Source organism: Notolepis coatsorum (genome assembly GCF_963971535.1).
Source record: "Notolepis coatsorum genome assembly, chromosome: 15".
In the NCBI taxonomy this organism is placed as follows: Eukaryota; Metazoa; Chordata; class Actinopteri; order Aulopiformes; family Paralepididae; genus Notolepis; species Notolepis coatsorum.
Window position 1 is genome coordinate 18764770 of NC_140179.1, and position 25645 is coordinate 18790414.

A 25645-nucleotide genomic window follows, 5' to 3' on the forward strand; every position below is an offset into this window, starting at 1 on the left:
AAACTCGTTGTTGGAGGGGAATGAGTTAAGAACAAGTACATTTAGCCAATCAGCCCTCTCTGTGAGAGCGGCCAAGACCTGGAGCTCCATTCCAAGTTACAACCGCAATATAGAAACACACAGATCATTCAAACACACTTTCAAGACATGGTTAAGAAATAACTACACATGTGAACACAACGTAAGGTTATGAATATAACCAAGTTCTATGAATGCTAGTGACGCTCAGCGTCATATTGCATATATCTCGCTTCAGTGGATATGCACTGAATAAATTTCAAAATGTACCTTTACATACCAACATCCGTCTGGCCACACCCCCATCTGCTACCTATATAAGCAGGGGTGGGGCCACACACTCATCTCCTTCCCAAAAAATTTCACCACAATGAAAAATCAAGGGCCGCAGTGGTGTCTAGACGCTGAGCGTCACTAGCATTCATAGAACTTGGTTATATTCATAACCTTACGTTCTATATCATGCTAGCTTCCGCTCAGCGTCATATTGCATAACAGGAGCTGAGCGGGAGCTAAAAGCTCGACAAATGTACCCCGCTGAGGCCCCCCACAACCATCAGACCGGGGAGGACCGAGCCCCCCCGACCCTCCCTAATGGAGGATACCCTCCCTATTGGAGGACGGGAGGGAGACGGATCCGACCGTGCGAAGAGAAACTCGAGCAACTCAACGCACAGGGTGAGCAGACCGTGGCTTGACCCCACGACTACGCACATGCACAACCCGCATGCCACCAGGGAACGAACGGAAGGAACAAACCTCGTTACCGCACCCAAAAACACGGGGTCGAAAGCAAACTCAACCCTGTGGCAAGGCTGTAGCAGCGGAGCGCGAAGGAAGACCCAGACCCACTGAAGGGACTGGGTCCCCCGGAAAAAGGGGGCCCGGAGAGGTCAACGATGCCACAGCATCAAGACCTCACCAGGCGGTCACTAGTGACACCGCCCCCCACATCGCCAGCGTATTCAGACAGGGCCCCTCCAAGAGCGGCCCTTCCCCCCACTAGCACGCCGCCTGGCACACTGACCCTGGCACACTCAGGCAGTCAGCATGGCTGTAACTCGAAGCACTCATGAGGCTACACTACAGCGGGAGCAGGCAGCGCACCGGGGAGACGACCACCAGAAGGGGTCGATCTCTCAATCCAGGCAGCAGGCATTTGACCCGAGCCTGGAGCACTGTGGACAAGACAGGCGCCAAAGGGGTCAACTGAAAACAGCATCCCCGGCGGAAGGGGCGTATGCTGGCATTGTTGCGCACCATGACAAAGCCTCCACCAAAAAACCCCGACCCAGAGGGGCCGAGGCAGAGAAGGCTGACACGATTGGGTAACCCGGGAGTTGACTCTGCTCCAACACACCAGGGAATCAACCACCCTCTTGGTACCACATGCGGTGGTTGTTCCTATAACCCCTCAAGAAAAAACTCCAAAACACACCTGCGGGTATACACTGGCTATACCGCAGTACAAGTGTTTCAGTTTTCAAAAAGGGGTTATTCCAGGCCTATGGGTCGATGAAACACAACTTCGGACCGGGCCCGGCGGCCCGGGAAGCACACAGGGATGCCAGAGGAGGTCCAGAAGACCACCCCAACAGCCCCCTCTTCGCCATGCATAAGAGAGGAGCGAAAATAATGGAGAACCAGCCCCTTTATGATAGCGCAGGGTACAACATGTACCCAACAAGGGTCTCCATAACGCCCAACCCTGTGACACCCGGGCCGACCCAGCATTTTTTCCCCCGAAAAAAGCACAAGTCCCTCAGGGTACCAGAACAGCAGATCTGCGTCCCCGGCGGACAACGGGTTAACTGACCTGGACCAGCGTGACCAGAACCAGTCCCGTGCCCTAACCACGCCGACATCCCCACTCCAAGAGAGGGGGTAGGTACGCGCGTCGATCTAAAACATGAAAATAGGGCGCCACCCAGACGGTCCCATTCGTACCTCGCTCAGTGGCCCACCCCAAGGGCGTGAGACCCCTCTACCTATGTTTTGATCTATTCCATTAACATCCCCCAGATATGAACGAGAATTCGTCGAGACCTAGTAACAGGCGCTCGGAAGAGAAAACCTCCATCCCAGTTGCCCTATAAAAACGCTGTTTTAATAACGAGCAACCAAGGCGTACCAGCCTCATGCGTGATTCTTATCAGAAACACCCCGAGCCAGCACTATGTACGCGTCGAGACCCAAACACATCAATGGATAGTCTAACAAGACACCAGACATTGTTCCTCCAAGTCGCCTGGGAGAACGACAAGGAGCCGTCGTGCTTCATGTTCTTTCCTCTTTTTATTAAAAAAGAAAGAAACACAGACTGACATGAATCCCACGTGACGCGGCTGAGGGTAAAATTGTTTTCATTTTTACATCCCGCCACCCTCGCCACAGAGAGGAGACGGGAATCCCCAGAGAGACTTCCCACGCGAGCTGTATAGATTGAAAAGAAATATTGCAACATTGAGCTATGTAACACTTGGGTCCGAGGAGGAGGCACTGAACCAATACACACTCAATAATCGAATCGAATCGAATACACATACAATAGAGCAGAACTCCTTTTTGAAGTTCTACTCACCTTGACAATCTGAGGAGGAAGCTCTGAAACTCTGAGGAGGCTCCCTCACTGGGAAGGAGAGTCCGAACTCACAGAAGGCACTTCTCCCTGAGGAGGAGCTTCGTGAGGAGGAGCTCTGACAACTCCCTGAAACAGATCCATAACATGGAACCTGAACAACTCACGGAAGTCTTACCAATAGAGACGCGCTCAGTGACGTACTCTATGGCGGGGGAATTTCCGCGGTGAACACGCCCAATTTTTCAGGGCGTGGGACCAGGAAACCCCCCCTACCCTGTAACGTGCCGAACAGCAACGTGACAGGAACCCTGAAGGACAGGGGGTTTTAACCCCTGACCAATCAGAAAAGGGGAGGAAAGGATTACCAGTTCACCCCTTTACAACCCCTCACCCCTGATACGATGTAATGACAAAGTAGAGCATGACCCAGTCATAGCATGCTACATGAAGCATCTAACAGCTTCACATAGCTCATGTGCTAACCTGCTATCTGAGTTTTACTAAGGAAAAAACAGACTTACACATGTGCTTCTGTGGGCCAAACCTAACCCAGTTGTAGATCACAACGACACACACAACCCTTCATCACAACAAAAAATGGCAAAAGTACACTCTTACTACAGAGGAACGCCGTTTTTCATAACGAGAGAGACATAAGTCCTTGATTACGTATTGGCCACAGGCCTTGCTAAGCACACATGATAAGTGACCAAACAACCTTTTCTTTAGGAAAAGAATAGTTTCTCAAGCGGAAGCACAACCCCAGCAACTTAAGCTGAGGGTTACATCGTATCCCCACAAACACAGTGACACAATATATTGTAAACAACATGTCTGAGAGGAGGGGGGGAAGCCCCAGGGAAACTGGGGGGGTCACCCCTCCTACCTTACCCTTGATACGACCAGGTTGAACAGGTACTCCTGTTAATATGTGAACATGCTGTTCATTGTCATCACAGGCTGAGAAAAAGATTCATTCCTCAATCACATGTCACTAAGCATAGCTTCACAGGTTAACTAACCCTCTTAGTTGTGAGTTCACCCACGTTACAAACGTTACATGAACACACATGTTCTCATCACAACTAACCAGTTCATTTTTACACATGTAAAAAGCAACGCCGATTTTCTATGGAGAGAGAAGCTATACCAGTGACAAGACAATTCACACACAACACGCGTCGTATCCTCAATGTATTGCAGCAACACATGTTTTGGAAACATCGTTATTACAAAACATTTAGAAGGGAAGAAAAGAAGAAGTGTTTAAAGTCCGGTCAGGACTCCTACCTTCACCCTGAGCGCAGGCCGAGAGGACTGCAACACTGGTCAACGGGACACCGAGTCGAACCCGGCATTTCCTGCGTTGGTGACGAGGGTATGTCCGCTACGCCACCCAGCCGCCGTTCTCCATGTTGACGAAGTCCTCGCTGGCATGGCACCCGGGTGTAGGGTCGACTAACATCCTCTGTCAAAGATGACGTCATAGTCAGAGTGTTTAAGGCATGTTATAGTCACAGTAACGTTCAACAGTGTAGCATTAAGCTAACAGCCGCCCGACTGATAGCAACAAGCTAACGTTTACTAGCCTAGTGAACACAATGAGTTAGCGCCGCAGCTAACAGCTGACTGGCTAACAACAGTAGGCCACAAACTAGCACGCCAGCTAAGCAGCTATCACCTGAACTGTACACAACGACATAATAAGCCACACTTCAGACAGGCCGCCGCCTGAGTCCCTCCCCATCCTAAGAGGGAAGAGAAAAAGAAATGTCACACAGTTTTCAACGGTGATTTACCAGACATGCAGCGGAGTCGGCACAATTCCCGTATGGGCTGCAGCCGACTTGAGCATGGAACTCCCGATAACGAAGATCCATGCCCACTTTTCCTCGTGCTTTAGGGTGTACTTCCACATTCATGTGAAAGATGGGGCCTGCACGGGACAGAGAAGCATCCGCTCGTCCAGAGAATCCCGGGTTCAAACCAGGTCTCGGTCGCGGCCCACTAGGTTGACCATCATGGGCGTCAGACCAAGATCCTCCGTCCGCCGCTTAAGAAGTTGAGCAGAGGACCCCAATCCGGGGCCGGCCTTCGTAAAATTGTCAGCTAAACCCCATAGCGTTAACAGACAACTAGTGCTCGCAAGCAAACAGTACTCACCCAGCTCGGAAGCAAACCGGTTTCTCACAACAGCCGGTGCCTCCCACAGTCCAGCTGTATGACCGGAGGTTCAATAACTATCCAGCCGCAGCAAGGAGGACTGCAGGTGGGGAGTATATCAGCGGCGCGAGCCCCTAATACGAAAAAGCCGGTGGAGGTCAGAATGATCATCATCTTCCAGACACTCCAGTGACGAAGACAATATCGCCGTATTTTCTCAAAAATAGTGAGAGAGAAAATAAAGATATAATGTCAACGTATCTCCTTGTCTTCTGTTTTTCCTCTCTTCCTTTCCTAATTCAAGTGGTGGTATACAGGCACTTGTTTGTGGTGAAATTTGAGAAGGAGATGAGTGTGTGGCCCCTACCCTGCTTATATAGGTAGCAGATGGGGGTGTGGCCAGACAGATGTTGGTATGTAAAGGTACATTTTGAAATGTATTCAGTGCATATCCACTGAAGTGAGATATATGCAATATGACGCTGAGCGGAAGCTAGCATGATATAGAACAGCCCTGCAGAACTCTAACCCCATTTGCCTGTACCTAATATGTAGAATTATTGTTTGTTTGTACATTGTCTGTACATGTCTGATGTAAATATTTTGACCTGTTTTTTAGGGCTGACCTTCGAATATTTTTTTGGAATTCGAAGCTTCAGGGCCGAGATTCGATTTAAATTCGAAGCTTCGAGATTAAAAAAAGAAAAAATATATATTATATATTTTTATGTTGTGGAACTTGTAAGGCACTTTTTTCAACTTTGTCAGTGCTGTAAAACCTTTAAATGTTTATACCTTTTTAAATCTTAGACAAACGAAACACTTTGCTTTCATGAAATATTGTAAACCGCCATTTGAGGCTTTATAAAAGCAGCACAATGAACACAAATATGTCAGTGCCGAGTCCGACCTCATCTTAAATAACAAACAGCATTGCTTGTTGTAGTTAACAAAGAGAGGCAGAGTTAATTTCGCACCAACATTTTAATTTTAATTTTTTTTAATACATTTTATTTCTTTTTATATATTCAAATTTTATTTTCATATTCGAATCCCATGCCCATCGAACGAAGCTTCGAAGTATTTAAGACAGCCCTACTGTTTTTAACCTGTTTTTAATTACCTGTATGCCATATATGTTATGCTTTCTTTTTAGCAGCTTTTTAACACCAGGCCCAGGGACAACAGTTGAACATTTTCTTTGGCTAACACTGTCTCACACATTTACTTAATGTTCATTAATGTGTGCTGTCCCTGTTCAAATACAGTCTAAACTGAAACTGAAACTGAAACAGCATCATTCAAAACCATTACTTTCATTTTGATGCGTCCCCATTGCACACACACAACCACACACACAACCACACACACAACCACACACACAACACACACACACAACCACACACACAACCACACACACAACCACACACAACCACACACACAACCACACACACAACACACACACACACACACACACACACACACACACACACACACACACACACACACACACACACACACACACACACACACACACACAACACACACAACCACAACCAACCACAACCACACACACAACCACACACACAACCACACACACAACACACACACACACACAACCACACACACAACCACAACCACACACACAACCACACACACAACCACACACACACACACACACACACACAACCACACACACAACACACACAACACACACACAACCACACACATATGATACAACCACACACACAACACACACACAACCACACACACAACACACACACAACCACACACACAACACACACAACCACACACACAACCACACACACAACACACACAACCACACACACACAACCACACACACAACACACACAACCACACACATACAACCACACACAACCACACACACAACACACACAACCACACACACAACACACACAACCACACACATACAACCACACACAACTACACACACAACACACACAACCACACACATACAACCACACACAACCACACACATACAACCACACACATACAACCACACACAACCACACACACAACACACACAACCACACACATACAACCACACACAACTACACACACAACACACACAACCACACACATACAACCACACACAACCACACACATACAACCACACACAACCACACACATACAACCACACACAACCACACACACAACACACACAACCACACACATACAACCACACACACAACACAGGATGTCTTTGACCAGAGCCTCTGCCTTTGTTCTTCCTAAAGTCATTTTCTTCACTATTTTGGAATCATGTAGAATCTTTTGATTGAGCTTGTTTTTTTTAAAGAAAAAATGTATCATTTAGATGCCTTTATTTCTCCGTCTTTCTCTCTCTGTCTCTCTCTGTGTGTCTCTCTCTCTGTCTCTCTCTCTCTCTCTCTCTCTCTCTCTCTCTCTCTCTCTCTCTCTCTCTCTGTGTCTCTCTCTCTGTCTCTCTCTGTGTGTCTCTCTCTCTCTCTCTGTGTCTCTCTCTCTGTCTCTCTCTGTGTGTCTCTCTCTCTCTGTGTGTCTCTCTCTCTCTGTGTCTCTCTCTCTCTGTGTCTCTCTCTCTTTCTCTCTCTCAATTGAAAGTGTCTGTTATTGGCATGTGAAGACAACAAAGACAGCGTACAACAGCATTACAATCACAATAAATCATACTCTCTGTGTCTCCCTCCCCCCTCCCTCTCTTCCCCCCTCTCCCCCTTTCTCCCCCCGCCCTCCCCTTCTCCCCCCCCCCCCCCAGGCAGCCATGGTACTATGGCTGGGGCTTCAACCTGCCTCGAGGTCAAGCTCTGCTGGACAAGTGGAACCAGATCCCTGACTCTACCGACATCCTGGTCACACACTGCCCCCCGCTGGGTGAGCCTTGCATTACACCCTGCACACACACATACACACACACACACACACACACACACGCACGCACGCACGCACGCACGCACGCACGCACGCACGCACGCACGCACGCACACACACACACACACACACACACACACACACACACACACACACACACACACACAGAAACACACACACACTCTCACACACACAGAAACACACATACACATACAGAAAAAAACTATTTATAAAAAAAATAAAAAAATATTTGTTTGGTCAACGACCGGCCCACTACTAGGCTGGGACAGCGGCCCATTGGTACTGACTGACACTGGGCTGGCCCAATCACATATCTTACTAAGCACCCCCCCCCCCCCCGCCAGTCGTGCAGGTACATGACTGAGAGGGGGTCTGGTACATGACTGAGATGGGGCTGTGGTACATGACTGAGATGGGGCTGTGGTACATGATTGAGAGGGGGCTGTGGTACATGACTGAGAGGGGCCTGGTACATGACTGAGAGGGGGCTGGTATACAGGACTGAGAGGGGGCTGGTATACATGACTGAGAGGAGGCTGGTACATGACTGAGAGGGGGCTGGCTGGTACATGACTGAGAGGGGGCTGGCTGGTACATGACTGAGATGGGGCTGGTACATGACTGAGAGGGGGCTGGCTGGTACATGACTGAGATGGGGCTGGTACATGACTGAGAGGGGGCTGGTACATGACTGAGATGGGACTGTGGTACATGACTGAGATGGGGCTGTGGTACATGACTGAGATGGGGCTGTGGTACATGAATGAGAGGGGGCTGTGGTACATGACTGAGAGGGGGCTGGTACATGACTGAGAGGGGGCTGGTATACAGGACTGAGAGGGGGCTGGTATACATGACTGAGAGGAGGCTGGTACATGACTGAGAGGGGGCTGGCTGGTACATGACTGCGAGGGGGCTGGTACATGACTGAGAGGGGGGCTGGTATACATTACTGAGATGGGGCTGTGGTACATGACTGAGATGGGGCTGTGGTACATGACTGAGATGGGGCTGTGGTACATGACTGAGATGGGGTTGTGGTACATGAATCAGAGGGGGCTGTGGTACATGACTGAGAGGAGGCTGGTACATGACTGAGAGGGGGCTGGTACATGACTGAGAGGGGGCTGGTATACATGACTGAGAGGGGGCTGGTATACATGACTCAGATGGGCTGTGGTACATGACTGAGCTGGTAGATGACTGAGAGGGAGCTGGTAGATGACTGAGAGGGGGCTGGCTGGTACATGACTGAGAGGGGGCTGGCTGGCTGGTACATGACTGAGAGGGGGCTGGTACCATGTATTGTGCATCATTGTAGGTCAAACCATTAAAAAGTTAATTTCCATGGCAGCCTAGGGCTGGGCGATACGGCCTCTAAATTATATCGCGATATTTTTTGGCCATATCACGATACACGATATATATCGCGATATTTTGACATTTCCTCTAAAGCACTTAAAAATGCTTGATTTAACCCTTTGATGCATACAGTCACGCCAATATGATGATTATAATAAGTCCCTGCAACATATGTTTGCATTATTAAACCATGAAGATGCTTTAAAAAATAATTTAATGAAAATGTACTAAGAGTAGTCTACTGACACACTAATAAACATTTTTATTTACATCTAAGACTATTTATATAAAAACTCTTGGGTGCCTAAGACTTTTGCACAGTACTGTGTTTTCTATCCACTTTAGCCAAACACACACACACACACACACACACACACATATTATATATATATATATATATATATATATATATATATATATATATATATATATATATATATATATATATATACACTGTCATGGTTTTTGCCTTATTTCACCTTTCTGTGAGGGACAGCTGTCTATTTTTGCTTTATTTCGCCTCTCTGTGAGGGATAGCTGGCAATCCCTGTTGCTTATTGCTTATTAACAGCGGAGGAGTGCTGCCGAGTGCTTCCGCGTTTTCCCTGATTGGCTGCGACACGGCAGAGCTTGCGGCAGAGCTTGCGGCATTATGTAGCCGTAATCCGCAATGATTTTCATTCAAAGCTTAGCTCACCTGGCAGCGCTGCGGTCCTGCGGTCCGTTGGTGACAAGTTCGAATCCCATCAATTTTTTTTCTTTTTTTTTAACGTGTATTCTTTTGCCGGTTAAGGTTAGGCATGGTTAAGGTTAAGGTTAGGCATTGTTTCGGAGTTGGTTAAGGTTAGAAGGGTTACGTTTAGGCGCTGTTAAGGAGCTGGTTAAGGTTAGAGTTTGTCTTAGAGAATGGCAATATTCTTTCTATGGTTAAGGTTAAGGTTAGGCATGGTTAAGGTTAAGGTTAGGCATTGTTTCGGAGTTGGTTAAGGTTAGAAGGGTTAAGTTTAGGCGCTGTTAAGGAGCTGGTTAAGGTTAGCGTTTGTCTTAGAGAATGGCAATAGACAGCCTATTTCCGCACTGCCGCTCTCTCGCGCTGCCGCGGTCACATGGTCACATTGTCACATTCTTGCACTCCTCCGCTGTTAATAAGCAACACGCATCCCTGTTCCCTGTGGTTAATTGCCTCATGGGTCGGCAGGTGTGTGGGCTTGATTGCACCTGATGCAGTGCTTCTGCTTTTACATTTTCCTTGTGCTGGCTATACGTTTGGTCAGGCTCATTATATTTAAGTGTAGTGCTGCCCTATTCAGCATTTAGCCTTCTTTTGTAGCCATCTTGTTTTCGGCTACTGGCTTAGTTTACACTTTACTTTATAGAGGCTGAGTCCTTTATGGTAGTGTTTTCTTTTGTTCTTTTGGAACTGTCCGTTGCACATAAACTCCCTTGGTGGAGGTTTATTGTTTTATGTTTTTTAGGAGTTGCCTTTGTGGCTTATTTATTCTTTCTACAATACCCCTTTAATGAGTGTCGTCCTGTTTTTTTGGACTTTACTTATTTTCTTAAATACTCACTTTGAGGCTTTCACCTGTAAAGGTTGTTTTGTGTTGTTTATTTTCCCCCTTCTCCTAAAACGTCTGCGTAAGCAGTTTTGTGGTTATTCGTTTTACGTATAACTTTAAGATTCCCTATTATCTGCTCATGACCCACACACACACATGCACAGCCCTCACATACACACTGTGAGAAAATAATAATCACACACAAAGGGATAATGGCTTATAGCAGACTTAATGATTTTAGAATATTTCAGATAATGAAATTAAATGTTTATATCATCAACTATCCAGTTAGTATTTATACTGTAACGTTTGGCTACTTTAAATCATTGAATGTAGAGAGAGCGAGAGCGAGAGAGCCAGCCCCCCCCCCCCCCCCCCCGGGTTTTGTAGGTTTGCGTTTTGAGCGTATAAGCTGCCGTAGGTGATGATGTCACACTCGAATGTCAATACAGGAAGTTGAACACACGGTGATGCGAACTGGATGCCCGATATGAAGAAACGAATAACCAATAAATATGAAGTTATGTTTGAACTTCTGTTGTCAAGCCTCATCAATATTACCCCACCCACTTTCCTCATGAATGGAACTAGTGTCGTGGAGTCCGCTTTGAGCGTTTCCAGGGTTAGCAGCTAATGCCAGTTAGCTTAGCCTAGTTATGTGGGATAACGTTAGCAGCTACACACACATCTGTATCCCCGTTCTCTCCACATCTGTATCCTGGTTCTCTCCACATCTGTATCCCGGTTCTCTACACATCTGTATCCCGGTTCTCTCCACATCTGTATCCTCGTTCTCTCCACATCTGTATCCCGGTTCTCTCCACATCTGTATCCTCGTTCTCTCCACATCTGTATCCTCGTTCTCTCCACATCTGTATCCTCGTTCTCTCCACATCTGTATCCTCGTTCTCTCCACATCTGTATCCTGGTTCTCTCCACATCTGTATCCTGGTTCTCTCCACATCTGTATCCTGGTTCTCTCCACATCTGTATCCTCGTTCTCTCCACATCTGTATCCCGGTTCTCTCCACATCTGTATCCTGGTTCTCTCCACATCTGTATCCTGGTTCTCTCCACATCTGTATCCTGGTTCTCTCCACATCTGTATCCCGGTTCTCTCCACATCTGTATCCTCGTTCTCTCCACATCTGTATCCTCGTTCTCTCCACATCTGTATCCTCGTTCTCTCCACATCTGTATCCTGGTTCTCTCCACATCTGTATCCTGGTTCTCTCCACATCTGTATCCCCGTTCTCTCCACATCTGTATCCTCGTTCTCTCCACATCTGTATCCCGGTTCTCTCCACATCTGTATCCTCGTTCTCTCCACATCTGTATCCTGGTTCTCTCCACATCTGTATCCTGGTTCTCTCCACATCTGTATCCCGGTTCTCTCCACATCTGTATCCTCGTTCTCTCCACATCTGTATCCTGGTTCTCTCCACATCTGTATCCTGGTTCTCTCCACATCTGTATCCTGGTTCTCTCCACATCTGTATCCTGGTTCTCTCCACATCTGTATCCCTGTTCTCTCCACATCTGTATCCTCGTTCTCTCCACATCTGTATCCTGGTTCTCTCCACATCTGTATCCTGGTTCTCTCCACATCTGCATCCTGGTTCTCTCCACATCTGTATCCCCGTTCTCTCCACATCCGTATCCCGGTTCTCTCCACATCTGTATCCTCGTTCTCTCCACATCTGTATCCTCATTCTCTCCACATCTGTATCCTCGTTCTCTCCACATCTGTATCCCGGTTCTCTCCACATCGTCACAAAAGGTGAAATATGTCGTCTTCACCTAAAATATAACAACGATCCACAAAAGATCCACTGAATGATGGAAACAAACCCTAAACATGGCAAATCTGTTGTTCGATCAAATAAGCTTCCCCTCCTTTCACTGGTATCATCACACGTAACGTATAATATTGCAAAACTGATAGGGCATACAGACGCTGATCTGCACCTTTGATTACACTGTTTACTTGCTCATATTTTTATATTCAATACTGCTTATTTTTATCTTTACCATAGTTGTATTGCCTATATTTATGTCTTTCTACTATTACCATACTATTACCACCTGTACCTCCCCTCCCCCATGCTGCTATGATGCCTGAATTTCCCCAAGAGGATCAATACAGGAATATCTTATCTTATCTTATCTTGCACAAAAGCTTACATACATATCCATATGAAAATGAACTATAGTAAAACTACAGCATGTGATGCATCGTTATACATCGTGTAGTTGTTCTATAGTAAAACTACAGCATGTGATGCATCGTTATACATCGTGTAGTTGTTCTATAGTAAAACTACAGCATGTGTTGCATCGTTATACATCGTGTAGTTGTTCTATAGTAAAACTACAGCATGTGATGCATCGTTATACATCGTGTAGTTGTTCTATAGTAAAACTACAGCATGTGTTGCATCGTTATACATCGTGTAGTTGTTCTATAGTAAAACTACAGCATGTGTTGCATCGTTATACATCGTGTAGTTGTTCTATAGTAAAACCACAGCATGTGATGCATCGTTATACATCGTGTAGTTGTTCTATAGTAAAACTACAGCATGTGATGCATCGTTATACATCGTGTAGTTGTTCTATAGTAAAACTACAGGAATACTCTCAAGTTCTACAACGTGCCACAGTTCATTAAATACAGTGTGTATGAGGGGAAAAACAGTACAGTAATATATGGCTGCACGATTAATCGTTTTTTAATCGAAATCGCGATTTGGAATGATGCAATTATCAAATCGCCAAGCCTGCAATTAAATTTTTTTTTTTTTTTTTTTTTATTTAACCAGGAAGTCCCATTGAGATACAAGATCTCCTTTGCAAGGTAGACCTGGCCAAGATGACAGCAATAACATTTGCAATACATCACACAGCAATAACATGTGCGATACATCACACAAGAACATAATAAATGTGCATGTATACAATACATCACATGTAAACACAAAGCAGAATAGTCTACATGATAGTAAAAGTGTATAATACAGGGTAATACAGTAATTTTGCAGTTGGGACCCGACTACAGAAAGCAGCAACATGCTTCTTGTAAAAAAAATTTAAAAATATGTTATAATCGCATCGCAAATCGCAATCGCAATATCTGTCAGAATAATCGCAATTAGATTATTTCCCAAAATCGTGCAGCCCTAAATACATGGACTCTCTAGAGACACATAGACTCTCTAGAAGATGAACACATGGACTCTCTAGACGAACACATGGACTCTCTAGACCAGGGGTGGGCAATTATTTTTCCCAGGGGGCCGAATGAGCAACTGAAAATATGTTGGAGGGCCGGGCCAAAATTCCAAACTCAATTATGCATAATATACATTTTATTTCTATATAAAAAGTAGTAAATGGCATTGTTTTGACCCCTGGTAAGAGTGTATGTTATTATTTGGCAATTAAAAGGTGAGGTTAGCTTTCAAAAATATAATTTATTCAAATAGAATTTATTTCCAAAATGATAAACAAAATGTGAAACATTAATAACAAAGGGCATTTTGAGTTTCATATACTATTGAAACAAGGATTGTCTTAGCTTTCTAAAGACATCACATCATCTTATAGCAAAAATAAACAAGACATGTCACTGAACTGTGTAAAGAAAAGTGTCCCAGTTTTGTAGCCTTTTTTACTTTACATGCCTATATTAAACATTTGATGTTTTCAGAACTGTGCAAAAAAAAGGAAAAAAAAAGATCAAGTGTCCCATTTCACTTGTTATATTTCCACATGTTAGTGTTCTTCAGGTCTTTTTTTTCATTCAGTGTGAGAAATCCAGTCTCTGTTGAGCTTTAACAAGTCCATCAAAGTCAGATTGCATGTCTGATGTGGAGATGCGAAGCACAGCTGCCAGATGTTCATCAGTGAGAGAGGATCTGTACCTGGACTTGGTAAACGTCATGACTGAGAATGTCTGTTCACATATGTAGGTGGATCCAAAGAGAACCAACATCTTCTGAGCATGTCTCCTCATGTTTGGAAAGTTCTCCTCCTTGAGGGCAGAGTAGAACTCTAGCAGTGATGCTGACTTAAAGTGCGCTTTCAGTAGTGAATCAGACTGCAGGTCAATGAGTTCAAGCTGAACAACTTTTCAACACTGCAGGTAAAGGGAGAGGAAACCAGCTGCATTTCATCCTCAACCTTTTTGAAATCTTGAAAACGCCTTGAAAATTCATCATGCAGTGCTCCCAACATGGATGAGTACCTGTGCCGGTGATCAGCTGATGGTTTGACTTCTTTCAGGGTTTTGAGATTGTTGCTGCCTAGTTGCCTTGAAATTAATTGCAACTTTGTCATGAAGGCTTTCACATGGCTATGCATTTCATGAGCAAAAATGCCCTTGCCCTGCAGTTGTGTGTTCAGTAGGGATGGGTACCGTTCACATTTGAACCGATACGGTACCGGTACCTGTGAATCGATACCGGTACCCAATGGTACCTTTTTTCTGTACTTTAGTCTCTAAAAATGTAATCTACCTACCTCAGTTGTGAAAAAGAAAATCCAAACTTCAAATAACCACACTTTCGACCGTTTTCGGCTTTCCCCGACTGCTTTGTTGTTGAATCAAGTCAAATCCTAGGTAAGCGTATATTGTGTGTGTGAACGTTGACATGAAAAAAAAAAAGTAAAAAAAAAAAAATATATATATATATATATATATATTTTTTTTTTTTTTTTTATTATCATGTAATCTTTCGCGGGCCGGTCAGAATCATCCCGCGGGCCGTACAATGCCCAGGTTTTCTCTAGACAAACACATGGACTCTCTAGAGCAGTGGTTCTCAAACTGTGGTACGTGTACCACTAGTGGTACTTGGTGGTACTGCTGGTGGTACTTGAAAACATTCCCAAAAAAGTCAGGCCACTGAACTTAGAAGCAGGCCAGGCCAGTGTTTCTGGTTGCGGCGGCGCGATAGTTAGATCATCTAAGTGGGGAACAACCAGGAGATCACTGTGACAGAGAGTAATGCAGTCTAAACAGTCATAAATCTTTAATTCAACTTCAGCCCTGATCATAACCATTTATTTTTAGATTTCTTGTAATGTCAGATAAAAAATGAAATACTCCCACTTTTCTGAAAAGAGTTGGTGTTAAATCTGACATTACAAAAAATCCATCAAAATATGTGTTGCTGCTGATCATTGACACATGCCTAGCCTGTAATAATCCCCCACAGAAAAATGTACTTTGCATTTGATATATTGAAAATATTTTACTTTTTGTGTGTTTTTTTTAACAATAATTTGCCATCACACAAACTGGCATTTAAAGGGTAAACATAATTTTTTTTATTGAATATGTGTTTTCTTTTCTTGTTTACAATAATTTGTGATGCCCATCACAAACACTGGCATTTAAAGGGTAAACATTCAAAAATGCCTGCACCAGAATGCAGGAAATTAAGTTTTTGTAAAAAAATAATTGTGTGTGTGTGTGTGTGTGTGTGTGTGTGTGTGTGTGTGTGTGTGTGTGTGTGTGTGTGTGTGTGTGTGTGTGTGTGTGTGTGTGTGTGTGTGTGTGTGTGTGTGTGTGTGTGTGTGTGTGTGTGTGTGTGTGTGTGTGTGTGTGTGTGAGTGAGAGAGAGAAGAGAATGACGGACAATTGCTTGCTGTGTGAGAGAGTGAGAGAGAGAGAGATAGAGAGAGATTTAAGTACATTTGCTGAAATACAGTTGTTCTTAATTTTCTCACTTGCTATGTGAGAATGTTAGTTATTATGTTCTCAATGCCCCTTGCATTGTATGAGTTGTGTGGAAGCGTTTGCTAGTTCTAGTGCTATCCCTTTGTACATTGTGGCTGTGTCTGACAAAAGTTAACAATAAATAATGGTATTAGGAATACCTTTTCCTCCTGTGTGAACTGTGCATAGCTGAATAGACTGTATTTTAACGCTGGTCATATGGTGGTACTTGGAGAGCCAGCTACGTTCTCAGGTGGTACTTGGTGTAAAAAGTTTGAGAACCACTGCTCTAGAGACACATGGACTCTCTAAAGACACATGGACTCTCTAAAGACACATGGACTCTCTAAAGACACATGGACTCTATAAAGACACATAGACTCTCTAGATGAACACATGGACTCTCTAAAGACACATAGACTCTCTAAAGACACATAGACTCTCTAGAGACACATGGACTCTCTAAAGACACATAGACTCTCTAAAGACACATGGACTCTCTAGAGACACATGGACTCTCTAAAGACACATAGACTCTCTAAAGACACATGGACTCTCTAAAGACACATGGACTCTCTAAAGACACATGGACTCTCTAGAGACACATGGACTCTCTAAAGACACATCGACTCTCTAAAGACACATGGACTCGCTAAAGACACAATGGACTCTCTAAAGACACATGGACTCTCTAAAGACACATGGACTCTCTAGAGACACATGGACTCTCTAAAGACACATGGACTCTCTAAAGACACATGGACTCTCTAAAGACACAATGGACTCTCTAAAGACACATGGACTCTCTAAAGACACATGGACTCTCTAAAGACACAATGGACTCTCTAAAGACACATGGACTCTCTAAAGACACATGGACTCTCTAAAGACACATGGACTCTCTAGAGACTCATGGACTCTAGACGAACACATGGACTCTCTAGATGAACACATGGACTCTCTAGATGAACACATGGACTCTCTAGATGAACACATGGACTCTCTAAAGACACATAGACTCTCTAGACCAGGGGTGGCCAACCTTTTTTGAACCATGATCTACTTTTTTATTTACCACCTAGCCTGAGAGCTACCAGCCAAAATTGTATATTGTAAGCCATCATTTGAGGCTTTAAAAGCAGCATAATCAACACAAATCTGTCAGTGCCGAGTCCGACCTCATCTTAAATAACAAACAGCATTGATTGTTGTAGTTAACAAGGAGAGGAAGAGTTGATGTAGCAAAAAAAAAAAAAAAAAAAATTAATAATCAAATTTTATTAATCGAGATCTACTTGAAATCAGCCCGCGATCTACCTGTCGATCGCGATCGACTGGTTGGGCACCACTGCTCTAGACGAATACATGGACTCTCTAAAGACACATGGACTCTCTAGAGACACATGGACTCTCTAAAGACACATGGACACATAGATTCTCTAGACGAACGCATAGATTCTCTAGATGAACATATGGACTCTCTAGACGAACACATGGACTCTCTAGACGAACACATGGACTCGCTTAGAGAGTCTGACAAACAAGCCCTCACCTCACCGCTTGTTTCTTGCTCAAAGGGAATGGGGCCAGTGAATCTTCACACCCCTGACGTTGTGTCAAGCGTTGAGTCAGTGAACGAGCGTCGGGGATAATTAGAGCAGTGACTCACATGGGCCTCGTAAAGTAAGTGATCACCTTCGTCCACCTCTGTATAATCTCGCTGCCGGATATTATTAGCATTACATGGCCGACTTATTCACTTTCATTTTGCGTGCATGAATATTTATTCTTAAACACATTTGCATTTGCACACACTCTGAGAAACACACACACATTCTCTCTCTCTTTTTCTCGTTCTCTCTCTGTGTCTCTCTCTCTCTCCCCCCTCTCTCTCTCCCCCTCCCTTTCACAGCTCATCTCCCTCCGCAGCTGTGTTACTCAGATGTGTGTGTGATTGATTTATGTGTCTCTGCGTTATTTTCCGTTCAGTTTAGCCGAGCGTCTGTCTCTCTCTCTCTCTCTCTCTCTCTCTCTCTCTCTCTCTCTCTCTCTCTCTCTCTCTCTCTCTCTCTCTCTCTCTCTCTCTCTCTCTCTCTCTCTCTCTCTCTCTCTCGTTCTTTGGCAGATACACCAGAGCGCACACACACACACACACACACACACACACACATATATATATACAAACACACACACACATGCGCATGGTTATATACACACACACATATACAAACACATACACACACACATGCACATGCATATATATACACACAGACACATGCATATATACAAACACACACACACATACACACATGTGCATGCATATATATACACACACACATATATACAAACACACACACATGCACATACAAACACACACACACGCACATGCATATATACACACACACATGTATATACAAACACACACACATGCACATGCATATATACACACACACATATGCATGCATATGCACACACACTCATGCATATATACACGTCACACACACACATACATGCACACATATTCATGCGCATGCACATGCACACACACACACACACAGACTGGCAGACAGACACATATACATATACACACACACACACACTCACACGCATGCACATACACATTCATACAAACAGAGACACAGAGAATAGATGGGGACAGTCAAGAAATGCTTTAAAACAGAGCAGGAAGTCTTATTGAGAAACAGTCATAGCAGCAAGGAGAGACAAGAGAGAGAGAGATAGGTACAGAGAGAGAGAGAGATAGGTACAGAGAGAGAGAGAGGGAGGGAGAGAGAGAGAGAGAGAGAGAGAGAGAGAGAGAGAGAGAGAGAGAGAGAGAGAGAGAGAGAGAGAGAGAGAGAGATGCCGTTCGCATTGCGGCAAAAAAGCCACTCGTCTTTTATGGGGCGCGATAAAGCGCTGGATTGGAGACGGAAAGTGGAGAAATATGGCTCTTTATCTACAGTAGCTCTGAGAAGCAAGTTAACAGCAGAGAGAGAGAGAGAGGGGGAGAGAGAGAGGGGGGGGGAGAGGGGGGGAGAGAGAGAGAGAGAGAGAAGCCTGAAGAAATGGCTATTTAAAATGGTGATGTTTGGACAAACCACTTTACATCACTCAACTGTACCCCTGAATACAAAAACAGAGACCAGCCAAATATGTGAAAAGTTACAGAAATGGGAAGAGATCATAAAGGATAATCAAAACCATCTAGACTTCCCAATCACTGAACAAGAGCTTAAATCACTCATAATAACCCCAATATTCAGGAGTGGAGATAAATATGACCCAAAAAACTATAGAGGTATCTGTGTGACGAGTATTTGGGCAAACTTCTATGTAGTATCATCAACACCAGACTCATAGAATTCCTTAAGGAACACAGTGTTCTAAGTAAAAGCCTAATTGGATTCTTACCAAATTATCATACCTCTGATCATATATACACTCTTAAAACATTAATTGACATTCACGTGAAACAGAACAAAAACAAAATGTATTCTTGCTTTGTCGATTTTGAAAAAGCTTTTGATTCAATTTGGCACAAAGGTCTCTTCTTCAAGATTCTAGAAAGTGGTGTTGGAGGAAATACATATGATTTGGTCAAATCCATGTACACAAAAAACAGATGTGCTGTTAGAATTGGCAATAAAATAACACATTTCTTCACCCAGGGTCCGCCAGGGGTGCAATTTAAGCCCAACGTTGTTTAACACATTGCGTGCCATGCCCCTTCCGGGAAGTGCATTTGGCCTTGCCACCCATTAACCCCATGTAAGCGCTCACCTTGTTTGTAGAGCTAAACCTATATTTTATATTATAGCTATGGATCTAATAACGCCGTCAATTGTCAGTGGGTTTCTTCCGTGCAAAAAACAGATTATTTTTTCATCTATAGATTTCCGTTTTATACCGTGGTGAATATGAGTATAGTTGTAGAGTGATACTGTGTAATTCCAGGGAACTCTGTCAAAACAGCCCTTTAGTCAAATCCACTTATCACGTTGCCATTTTTCGCCTGATTATCGAATCATCCTGAAATCAACGCTAGATTATTGGTATTATGTTTCCTCGCCATTCCAAATACTGGTCGCGGTAGTCTGTCCCACGTTATCCAGCATTGCACAGGGACGGGCAGGCGGATGAACTCGTCGAGGCAACCGTGGTGACCGCTTGTCTTGCCGGAGTGTTTAGAACCCGCCTCCACGCCGCAGCTCGGTAGAGAAAACAAACTACATTGTTTCAAATGGAGTGAAATAGCGGCTGCAAGGCGTTAGCCGGCGGTATTGACCATCTGCGATGTCAGACACATTCAGCACAGCCTGCACAAGGTGCCTCGATGGATTATGAATGGCAATAGCGAATAAAAGAAATTACGAAACAGAAACGTAGGTCTACGTGAACGGCAAACAAAGTGTTAATATATATATAAATGAATTAGCAAAGTTATTAGAACTCCCTCCCTCCCCTTATCTCTCCTCTCCCTCCGCCCTCCTCTCTCCTCCCCCCTCCTCCCTCCCCTTCTCTCTCCTCTCCCTCTCGCCCTCCTCTCTCTCTCCCCCCTTCTCCCTCCACTTCTCTCTCCTCTCTCTCCCCCCTCCTCTCCCCCCTCCTCCCTCCCCTCTCTCCTCTCTCCTCTCGCCCTCCTCTCTCTCTCCCCCCTCCTCTCCCCCTCTCTCCTCCCCTTCTCTCCCTTCCTCTCTCTCCCCCTCCTCTCTCTCCCTCCTCCTTCCCCTTCTCTCCACCCTCCTCTCTCTCTCCCCCCTCCTATCTCTCTCCCTCCCTCCTCTCCCCTTCTCTCCCCCTCCTCTCCCCCCTCTCCCTCCCCTTCTCTCTCCTCTCCCTCTCGCCCTCCTCTCTCTCTCCCCCCTCCTCTCCCCCTCTCTCCCTCCCTTCTCTCCCCTTTCTCTCTCTCCCCCCTCCTCTCTCTCCTCCCTCCTTCCCATTCTCTCCACCCTCCTCTCTCTCTCCCCCCTCCTATCTCTCTCCCTCCCTCCTCTCCCCTTCTCTCCCCCCTCCTCTCCCCCCCCTCCGCCCTCCCCATCCCTCTCTCCCCCTCCTCCCTCCCTCCCTCCCCCTCTCTTGTGACAGATGACAGGTAGATGGAGGACTTCCTGACTCTTGTGTTTAGTGACTTGTTGTGTTTTTTATTGACTCAGCACACTTTTATGCACACACACACACACACACAACACAACACCACACACACACACACACACACACACACACACACACTGCACAGTCTGTCTGTGTGTGATTTATCTTTATTCTCTATAGCTGTTTGAGGAGAGAGAGTGTAGTTTTTATCTGCGCTGTGACACGTACTTCATCGTTAGCCGGAGGACAGGATGTGTTGCCTAGTGCTGTCTGCCCTCTGACCCTAACCATATAGGTGCTGTCTGCCCTCTGACCCTAACCATATAGGTGCTGTCTGCCCTCTGACCTAACCATATAGGTGCTGTCTGCCCTCTGACCCTAACCATATAGGTGCTGTCTGCCCTCTGACCCTAACCATATAGGTGCTGTCTGCCCTCTGACCCTAACCATATAGGTGCTGTCTGCCTCTGACCCTAACCATATAGGTGCTGTCTGCCCTCTGACCCTAACCATATAGGTGCTGTCTGCCCTCTGACCCTAACCCTATAGGTGCTGTCTGCCCTCTGACCCTAACCATATAGGTGCTGTCTGCCTCTGACCCTAACCCTATAGGTGCTGTCTGCCTCTGACCCTAACCCTATAGGTGCTGTCTGCCCTCTGACCCTAACCATATAGGTGCTGTCTGCCCTCTGACCCTAACCATATAGGTGCTGTCTGCCCTCTGACCCTAACCCTATAGGTGCTGTCTGCCCTCTGACCCTAACCCTATAGGTGCTGTCTGCCCTCTGACTCTAACCTAGTGATGTCGGTCTATAGTTATAGTTTGTATCGACAGAATATATACGTTGTGTATTATGTTTACAAATCTACTGAAGCGGGAAAAACAAGCATCTCACATGTTTCTGAATACATGTACATTTAAAAAGAAATTATAAAAGCTGTGACAATAAAATAATCGGATCTGAATTTTAAAAGGACTTAAGAAGTCTTAGATTTAACTTGTTGAAATCAGGAACCATTATTGTTTAGTGTGGTGTTGTTGTTGATGATGATACGTGTGTGTGTGTGTGTGTGTGTGTGTGTGTGTGTGTGTGTGTGTGTGTGTGTGTGTGTGTGTGTGTGTGTGTGTGTGTGTGTGTGTGTGTGTGTGTGTGTGTGTGTGTGTGTGTGTGTGTGTGTGTGTGTGTGTGTGTGTGTGTGTGTGTGTGTGTGTGTGTGTGTGTGTGTGTGTGTGTGTGTGTGCAGGGTTCCTGGACTGGGTTCCTAAGAAGATGCAGAGAGTCGGCTGCATGGAGCTTCTCAACACGGTGCAGCGGAGAGTCCAGCCCAAACTGCACGTGTTCGGACACATCCACGAAGGTACACATATAACCAACTTTTACTGCGTTGTGTAATTTAATTAAGACAGACACTTGCTTCACGGTCTTGGGTGGTTTATTCTGCAACTGTCAACCCACAAAAGATCCTGGTCAGTCAGGTTATGTGGTCGGCTCATCACACACCCAAACACCGCTCACTACAGAAGGAGTAGGAATAATTTGCTTACTAGCATGCTAGCTAGTTATATACATTTTCGGCACAATCTCACTTAATTATTATTTTAACACATTTACCATACGGTCGCTACATTCTACAATTTATTTCAACATGCCTACATTAATACTTCCAACTAGTAGTGAGAGTTAAACATTTAGGAATATTATGTTAATTCTGGGTGTATGTGAACCTACCACAGGCTCATTCCTCATGTAATGGTACCACGCTAACGTGAACACTTGCGTTGTAGCTCACAAGGAAACACCCACCAACCAATAAGAATCCATAGAACAATTAAATGCCATTCTATTGGGTCCTAGTTACCTTGACAAGTGGAATCACAATAAACTCTGTTACCACACACACACACACACACACACACACACACACACACACACACACACACACGCACATGCACACGCACGCACGCACGCACACAGACACACGCACACGAACACACACAGATGATTCTAGGGACATCTATGGATCTCAGGGAATGTATTCCCAGTGTCAGAAATACTGTGTTTGTTACTAGGCTTGAGTCAATTGTAATGAACCAAATGAGAATATCAATAAAAAGAATTATTTAAATGTTCTTTTGACTGTAAATAACACCATGCTAAAAATGACCAGACCTGAAAATCTAAGCAAATGAATAAAGGGAAATGAATAAACAGAAGGTTTTGTAGATACAGTACTGAATTCTGCCATCCGGACACATGCCATTTGAAATATGATTATAGAATATTGAATATCAGGACTATAATTACCTTATTATGGCCAAGTCGCACATCTATGGATCGGGCCAAACTCCCCTTTCCAATGGCAGAGTTCAATCTGGATTTAGTATCACCAGGCGTGATTCACAAACCGTGAATGAAATCTACTGTAAGTACAGTTACTTTTTTATAATGTACATTTCTCCACAATTTTCCATCAGATTACAATGCCATTTTTGCTAGACGTTCACAGAAAGGTAGAGTAACTAACTGTGTTCTAATTTATGCCAATAACGTTCAGGTTTGTGTTAGATAATCTCGAAAATAACAGAAATAAGAAAGCCCATCAAAAGCCTGGGTTTCTTCTCCTCATAAGAATGGTGGCGTGCTATTCTAGCGTCAATATTTGCCAGTCTCCGACTAGATTTCCAAAACTCATATTTCACTAATAACACTTTAAACTAGGGAGTTCGATATTGGCTTTTTTACCGATACCGATATACCGATATTGTCCAACTCTTAATTTTCGATACCGATATATGCAGGGTTTCCCGCCCCAAAAAACGTAATAATTTCAGGTAAGTAACATTACATATCTCTTTTTGTGGAATTAACACAACATTATGCATACTTTTGACAATAAATAAATCAGAATTTGTTGCTTGCCTGGGTAAATAAAGGTAAATAAATGTAAAAAAAAAACTCTTGGCTACATTATATAAAACATTAATTCATACAGTCTGTAGGGATAGATTTATGGCGTGATGTTATTTGCGGTCCACCACCGGACCGCTCGGGCTTAAGAGGTTAATAGCTGTGTGATAATTTGGTTCAGCGGAGATGTACAATTATATCTGCGTAACTATGGAAACATACATTGTGTTTTCTAATGAAGCCGGAATGAAATTCCTCCATGATGTTGTTTTCTTTGAGAAAGGAGTTTATTTGTATTGAGACCTAAACAAAGAATTGTTACTATTACATATACTATAACTGTTCGCTTTTATAGTAAATATGTTCTTAAACATTCAAACTGTGATCATTAAAAAACTGAAAGAAAATATATAGATAGTGTTTTTCCGGCATTTCACTTCCGTGACACCGCTGGGCACGGTCACTACTGTATGTAAATATAAATATATAAATGTATATATGCGGTATATACAGACATGTTATCATACAGTTTGAGGCAGATTGTGTTCTATCTGCTGGAGCTGCCCTTATTTTGAAGGCTGCAAATGAATTAAAACAAACCAATCAATCAATCAACATCTTCCTCCATGTCTGGTTTCCCCGCCTCCAGGCTACGGCATGATGACGGACGGCACCACGACCTTCGTCAACGCGTCCGCGTGCACCGTCAACTTCCAGCCAATGAACGCGCCCATCGTCTTCGACATGCCCAATCCCAGGACGACATGACTGGAGCGGGCCTGCCCCCAGACCCCTCCACCACCACCACCACCACCACCAATCAGGAGAAAGCTGGGAGGAGGTGAGGTGAGGTGAGGTGGGCAGGTGGACGGACAGCTGGACGGACAGGGAGACGGACAGGTGGACGGACAGGGAGGCACGGAGTGGGCGGGACATCCCACGTGGACAGATGTGTAAAAGGCTTGGTTCCTCTTCTTTCCTATTGCATCGGACAATCGGACCTGGCTCTCAGAGCTCTGACGGAGAGACAGCAGGGGTCGTGGGGGTCAGCATGGGGTCGTGTGTGGCGGCCGGACTCCACCATCCAAACAGAGAGGAGGCCAGAGCAGAGGCCAGACCAGGAGCTGGGAGAACGCATGCCGCTGGGGTTTTAATCATATTCTCATTGATGTTGAATGCTGTTCTTACCTCATTGTACCCCCAGTCTCTCTCTCTCTCTCTCTCTCTCTCTCTCTCTCTCTCTCTCTCTCTCTCTCACCTCTCTCTCTCTCTCTCTCACACACACTCTCTCATTCTCTCTCTCTCCCTCGCTCTCTCTCTCTCC

At 44.8% G+C, this 25645-nt stretch overlaps 1 protein-coding gene across 1 annotated transcript in view; it reads left to right on the top strand.

Annotated features, from left to right (window-relative positions):
* mpped1 (metallophosphoesterase domain containing 1) overlaps nt 1-25089 on the top strand; it is a gene marked incomplete at both ends in the record, with an annotated part of 92564 nt that extends 67475 nt beyond the window's left edge. The window contains 3 exons of the mRNA XM_084330916.1: nt 7542-7657; nt 22658-22771; nt 24971-25089. Coding sequence (XP_084187042.1) covers nt 7542-7657; nt 22658-22771; nt 24971-25089 — 349 coding nt within the window. The remainder of the gene's footprint in view (nt 1-7541; nt 7658-22657; nt 22772-24970) is intronic.
* Between the last annotated feature and the right edge of the window lie 556 nt (nt 25090-25645).